Source organism: Copadichromis virginalis, linkage group LG10 (assembly GCF_057382275.1).
Source record: "Copadichromis virginalis isolate Kocher_CV1m ecotype Utaka linkage group LG10, C_Virginalis_male_GT1.1, whole genome shotgun sequence".
Lineage (NCBI taxonomy): Eukaryota > Metazoa > Chordata > Actinopteri > Cichliformes > Cichlidae > Copadichromis > Copadichromis virginalis.
In genome coordinates this window covers 12579434-12586402 of record NC_140627.1, presented here as the reverse complement: position 1 = coordinate 12586402, position 6969 = coordinate 12579434, and the positions used below count along the sequence as shown (strand labels likewise).

General features: G+C 39.4%; 1 protein-coding gene across 2 annotated transcripts; it reads right to left on the bottom strand.

Moving 5' to 3' along the window:
- Positions 1–246: 246 nt before the first annotated feature.
- Positions 247–6551, bottom strand: LOC146699921 (uncharacterized). Of its 2 annotated transcripts, none has more exons than XM_085471369.1 (5): positions 5966–6551; positions 5504–5820; positions 5110–5295; positions 1373–1433; positions 247–1299 (listed from the first exon to the last, which is right to left on the bottom strand). In XM_085471369.1, exons 1-5 carry the CDS (start codon positions 6511–6513, stop codon positions 1107–1109), a joined length of 1305 nt encoding a protein of 434 aa, XP_085327495.1. In that variant the 5' UTR covers positions 6514–6551; the 3' UTR covers positions 247–1106. The 2 variants fall into 2 exon arrangements, with proteins under 2 accessions (XP_085327495.1, XP_085327496.1); XM_085471370.1 differs by having other exon boundaries at positions 5110–5259.
- Positions 6552–6969: the final 418 nt, after the last annotated feature.

Here is a 6969-nt window from a genome sequence, read left to right as displayed (position 1 = left end):
AGTAAAACCTGGTGAAAGCGCAATTCTAAGACTCTGGTCGTTGCTTAAGTGTATAGATAAAAAATCTTTTCTTCATACATTCTTTTCTTACTATATTAGTATAATCGCCAAATCGATCATTTAATATTTATCTCCTGAAACGATCTACATTAACTTTTTATCCCTAGAAATGTGTTTCCAGAGTCCCAGGTTTAGTGACTTCCTGTCCACCATCACATTAGCCGAGTAGTTGTCAAATTTGAGGGGAGCAGAGAAGATCAGACACCAGTCAGCAGGTCAGAGGCCATCTCTCATTTCACAAATCAATCACTTGATTTATAAATGGAACAAACACCCCATCAGACCAGGTAATGACCCATTATGAGACAACAGCCGTCTGAGAGGAGATGTTCTGTATCACAAAACATGGGAAACAAACAAACTCTAGGCATTCTGAAATATATAAAGCTCAACAAAAAAAGACAACCATATCAGATCCTGATGTAATTCATGTTGTTGTTGTCTTTATTAGTCATTTAAAAAGAGGTCCAGAAAAAGTGTCCAGGAAGAGATTCTACTATTTATGCAGCACTGCCCCCGTGTGGCCACAAAGACACACAACAGCTTCATTTCTCAGCCTGTTGCCTTCTTTTTCCTTCATGATGTAAACAGTGAATGAACCGAAAGAAGTCAACCCATAAACTGTTAAACTGATACAACAATCATGATGATTATGTAACAAGTTGTAGTTGACTTTCTGGTGGTCGTTTTGGTATACAATTTAAAAGCCATTTTCTTTTATAAATACACCATACACTTTGTTCTTGACCATTTCTTTTCCTCATATCCTTAACGGACAGTGGAGGAACACTACATCTAGCTTCTGTTTAACATTTATCCAGGCGCCCCCACACTGTACCTCTACAGAAACCAAGGGAGAGACAGACACACAAAGATTTCCACTTGAATCTTGATCTCAAAATAGAAAAAGTTTTATCACAAAATAATTACAAGAGCACAAATAAAAACTCGAAACCAAAGACAAATGAAATAAAAGGGCAAGGCCCTGCGACTGAACACAGCACATCTTGCACACCTTTAAAATTCACAAATTTCAGTTTTCTTTGTCAGTCTGTGGTATTAAAAAAAATCTCAACATGATGACCAATGTTTGACCTTTCACCTCTAGCATAGTTTTCTCTGGATTTCAATCTGGCCACTCCTGAAATGACATTTATCAGTGTATGTACAGCATCCATTTTTGGTTTAGACAGTCTGACACAGACCGTCTCCATGGCAACCTCCGAGACTCTTCTTTTCCTAAAAAAAAAAAAAAAAAGTCTCTATATGACCACCAACAAACCTGTTACACCATATTTTTTCACCAGCTCACCTTTGCTGAAGGTTCTCATACAAATCTAAACATCTTTTGAGAAAGTCCACATCACTCTGATCTGTAATGAAAACAGAAAAACAATGACAACACCAGCAGAGGCCTCCGACATAAACCTGGCAACATAAATCTAGATAACTTTGCTTATTTATCTCTTAAAACATTCAACAAAGATTAAAAATTCTAACAAATATACCAATATAAATATATATTCCAGAAACAGGACATTCCAGTTAGATCCTCTCCAAACTTATACTGGGCAGCTCAGCCCATCATCCACTTTTACAAAACAGAAAGCCGCCTGATACAACAGCCCCAAAAGTGACAAAAATCCACCTCCAAAAAGCAAAACTTCTCATAATGGAAAAACAAAAAAGATTGTCAATCCTATCAAACACTTTCTCTTAATCTAAAGAAATTATTCCAACATCAAACTGTACAATTTACAAATAACTACCAAGTCTCTCATGAGAAAACTCTTGTTCACATTAGAGCTGTGTGGTACACAGTACGACTGATCCCTGTGAGTGATTCATTTCACAAAGTGTTTCGGCCTGGTGGCCAGTACTTTTGAAGGAAGTTAGTAATCTGTGCATAACAGAGCCACGTCTCCATTTCTAAGCAGAGACAAATCTCTGTTTTTTAGGGAGAAGAGAGAGCCCCACATGATGGCTCGATGCCAGTAACAGTCTTTTACAGAAGTCTGCAGGCAGCCCACCCTGTGCAGGAGCCAGCTGACCAGCAGCAGCACTAATCTCCTCCAAAGAAAAGTTAGCATCCAGGACAGCTCTGTCCTCAGAGCTCAGCTGAGGAAGCCCCTGCAGCAGCTTCTCCACTCAAGCTTTATTACTTTACTCCATCCCTAACATGGTGGTGTAAAAGTCCACGGCATACTGACCTGCTCTGCATCCAGGAAAAACCACTAACGCCACATAAACTACACTAACAACACCATACACAATTACACTAACTCATAATCAGCCTCACAACACACCACACATAAAAAAAAAAACACAACTTTCAGCCAGACAAACCACACAGTCCACCAAACTCCCATCATTCACAAGAGAGAGGGAGAGATATAAAACGAGAGAGTTTAGTGGATGTGTGTTTGTGTGTGTGATACACACAATTTATGAATGTACTCTCCAATAAAGGTTATGTAGTTGATGAAAAGTGGGTTAGATTAAATGTTTACATTTCTTGTGCATGAAGTAAACTATAATATTTATATGTAAAATTCCACACCTACACCTGTGCGCCCTCACACTGCAGCACATTTTACTCCCCTGGTTGCAGAAACCATTCTATATTTTGTCACAGCTGCAAAAGAAGCTCCACTCAAAGAAACTCAAAGTTGATGGAGAGGAAGAGATTTCAGAACATGAGGCAGGAAGGTGGGGAGAGAGTGAGGCGGTATGGCACACAGGAAACGGTCGAGGGCAGACTCAAACCCAAGCTCCTGCAGTGGGAACTCTAACGTTTAGTACATGTGTCCCCACTCAGCCAGGTGAGATATAGCAGAACCATCAATTCAGAGTCTGACAGTAAGGGTGAAGACGAGCCTGACTGTTGGTCTGCTCCAAAACAAGCCCATAAGCAAGCTTTGAAATAATATGTTACAAAAGTGTGAAACTGCGACATGAAATTTGATTTGAAAATGAAATTCATCCTGATCAGGAGCTGTTATGATCTAAATGGTGTTCTAGATCCAGTAAGCATTCATTCAACTTGTATGCAGCAAAATTAAAAATAAGTTACCACATGTTGTTTTTTAATTTGGTAAATAATTGATAAAATGTTAAAAGTACTGGTCGTACCTTAGCCACATGTTTTTTCTGTGTCCTGAACTACAAGGTTTCTGGACAGGGTATTTTGCTATTATGTCAACTGTTCTTGGGGTAACTCTTCATCCTTGTCCTCTGATTGCTGTATTTGGGATTCCTGTTCGCTCACTTACACTTGATTCCACACAAAAGGATATTATAGCCTTCACATCCCTATTAGCGAGACGTCTAATATTGTTGCATTGGAAGTCTGTTAAGTATCCTACTGTTTCCCGGTGGCTTGAAGATGTCATGTTTTTTTTAAAACTTGAAAAAATTAAATATACGTTGAGAGGTTGCACAGCCAAATTTTTTCACAAGTGGCAACCCTTTATCTCTTATTTTGCTAGTCTAGAGGTATTGCCTGTTTAAATCTACTTTTGTTACTGTTATATTCCTCTAATATGTTTGATGGTAGTGTTGATCTGTGTGGGACTGGGGGCCTTGTGGTTTGTTTGTTTTTGTTACATACATACATACATATATATATATATATATATATATATATATATATATATATATATATATATATATATATATATATATATATATATATATATATATATATATATATATATATATATATATATATATATATATATATATATATATATATACACACACATATACACACACACACTTAGGAAAATGAAGAAAGGTTGACTGTATTTCAGTAACTACTTACAGAAAAAGATTGATGAGCACAAAAAAAACCCCACAAAAAAAAGAAACAAACTTTAATTGTTTCTGATTAGAAGCTGTACAATCCGGACTGACTTTAACAAATGTGCTATAGGCTCAGCTGGAAAATAGTGAGCTTTAAAAGACTGATTTTGTTCCAAAGGCTTGCACAGACCTCAACCAATCCTAAGGCTAATTAGCACGGCTAGAATTTTAAAAACATTTGTTAAATGATGTCATTGCTAACATATACCTGTTTTAGAGCATGGTGAGTAGCGAGAATGCAAAGTTATTGTTACCTCTAAAAAGAAAAATGTGAAGATGTGATATTAGCATGAGCTATATAGTATCTCCAAAAGTTGATTCTGTTCATCTGGACTTTACGTTTTGTGGGAAAAACGTTTCGTCACTCATCCAATTGACTTCTTCAGTCTCAGCTGACTGCAGGTTTCCCCAATCTTATAAACAGTGCATGTATATGGTTACCTGCCCCCTTGCAAAACTTTGCTAGACCCGTCCCTGCACAGTTACCAGCTGTCAGTAAAAAAGGATCCTGATGTTATTTGTCTCTCAGAAACAGTTCATAACTTCCCTTCAACTTATTCATGTCACCTAAAAGGTAAACCTGTTTCTCCATCACCTGTTCAGCTCTGATGATTCAGTAAGGACATCTCCTGGTTTCATCTTCACGTTTCCCTCTCACCATATATCCAAACCGATATCATGACCAGCAGCTGTTACAGCTGTGGCTCCAGCCAACATCAGCTGATACTAGAAAGTAATATTAAATAAATTCTAATAGCAGCTGATCAAGTTTTAACCTGCTGCTGTTGTTTAGAGCGACCACCGCTGGTTTCCTCTTTCTGGCTCGAAATGCACGATAAACAAACAAGAGAGAAAAGCGATCAGCTGATCATTGATCAGTTTCATCATTTAAGTAGCAACAGGAGAGAGAGGGAGAGAGAATGGGAGAAGAAGAGGCAGCTGGCCACGTAAAGACACAGAAGAACTCCAGCTTTGTGTATTTTTTTTTCATTCAAGCTGGACATTCAAGCACACTTTACTTTCTGAACCTTTTGTTCAGTTTCAGCAAGAGCTGGTTTTCTAAATTAACAGAGGCAATCCGACTTCGTTTGGCTGTGAAGAGTAGACCAGCACAGCTAAAAAGTCGTTCACACGCAGCAGAAGCAGGCAGAGCTGTGTTCAGTTTAAGAGAGAGGTTTTTGATACCTGAGAAGGAGTGCAGCAGCTCCATGGTGTCTGTGGCACAAGCAAGGTAACCATCAAGCTCAACTGCACTTTGCAGCCTTCTGGAGATTGGTCTGGAGAAGAATTCATCTTCATCAGATGACTCTCTTTGCTGATCCTCACTCTCATGCTCTGTCGTTTCAAGATGTTGTTTGATGTATGTCAAGGCTGTAATTGCAAGTAGATAACACAATTTTGTTATTTAAATTTCAGTGATTATTCCTGAACACAAATTTAAAAACGGCAAATTCTCAAAAAGGATTGTTTAGTATTCGGGACAGACCATCAATAACTTACAATGTATTAGGTGAAATACTCACTTAAGCATGTGTTCAAATGTAAAAATACACAAAAATGGGATCACATGAATCCTTACCAGCCTCTGTTACATCTGCTCTGTCAGTCCAGGAAGTCTTGAACTTGGGTAAGAGGACTGCAGCTGCAGCCAACTCTGGATCCTCCATCATCGCTCCAAAACGCTTTTGAAGGCCATTTTGCAGGACTCTGATGAGTGGCACGCATGTCTTGCTTGATGTCTCCAGCCTGCTAAGTTTGAACAGTAGTTGTTGGATTACTGGCAGGAGCCATCCCATAAAGGAAGTGGACTCAGACTGAAGAATGTTTGAAGCTTTCACCAGTGGCTTCATGGTGGTACAGTACTCCCTAAGGAATGCAACTTCTGCAGGACTCAACCTGTAAGACACAACAACAAAACCCACCATGACTATAACAGGGATCTTCTGATTTAATATTAAGAGTCTGCTCACGTTTTTAACCATCCATTAAGGTAAATTCACAAGATTTGCAACCATATTGGTAGGTGTCCAATTTTACTCACATTTTCACCTTGAACTCCTCACAAATGCTCCTGATGGCATTTTCCCCCTTCTCATCAATGATGCGTATTATCCTTTCAATGGCAAGGTAGGTTGAATTCCATTGTGTTGCATTGGGACGAATGATCTGTAGTTCACACTTGTCCTCTACCACTTCATTAGCCAAATGAGTTTTGTTCCAAATGGCCTGGCATTTTGCAAAGCATGCACGGGAGAGCCTCTCGTAGGTTTCCTTCATGCTCTCTGCTAGGGCAGCATCAGATGTTGCCACAAGGTTTAGCAGGTGACATGCACATCGCTGATGAGACGGGAGTTGATACTCCAAACCAGAGTCTTCATCAAGAATTGCACTTGCCTCATGGTAGTCAATATGGTCAGTCAGGTCAATAGTTTCTGGGTCTGTTTCATCTTCAGCTTCATCTGCATCATTTTGTGCCCCAAACAGTGGATCCAACTTTGTCAAGGCCTTCCACATATCAGTTGTGGTTCTTACAACTTTGCCTCTAATCTTGTATTGGCAATGGATATCATCAAGCGCACCAGCAAGCATGTCAAATGTGTGAGACCCTCTCAATCTTTTGCATGCTGGTGCTGCAGAGCTTCTTTCCAGGGACTCTTCCTCCAATGGCATGTGACTCCAAGGTAACTTTTCTGATGAACTGACCAACAATCAGTAGTGGTAGCAACAAATTTGACTTTATCCAATGCTGCAACCAAAGTCATCTTCATGTGATCAGCAGCTTCACAGATTCTGGCACGGACAGTGGGTCTGGAGAGGACTTTGGTTTGAGGTTGTAATGTGGTAACCAATTCTTTGAAAGATGGCTGTTCTACCACTGCAAATGGCTGTAGACCCTCACATATGAAATTGATGACAAGCATGTCAACAGTTGCTTGTGGAACATGTTTGTTTGCAGCTCTCAACATCAGGTCTGGTAACTTGGCTTGTGTATTTGCTGAGAGCTTGTTTGGTGTGGCTGTGGCCTTTCGCTGACGAGATGTTGAT

Excerpts from the sequence above, each read along its gene's own strand:
- LOC146699921 (XM_085471369.1), bottom strand. The coding sequence starts at position 6,513 with ATGCTTGCTGGTGCGCTTGATGATATCCATTGCCAATACAAGATTAGA. Across the intron at positions 5,296-5,503 it reads AGCAGATGTAACAGAGGCTG|CCTTGACATACATCAAACAA; the intron begins GTAAGGATTCAT and ends TTGCAATTACAG. Across the intron at positions 1,300-1,372 it reads TATGAGAACCTTCAGCAAAG|GAAAAGAAGAGTCTCGGAGG; the intron begins GTGAGCTGGTGA and ends TTTTTTTTTTAG.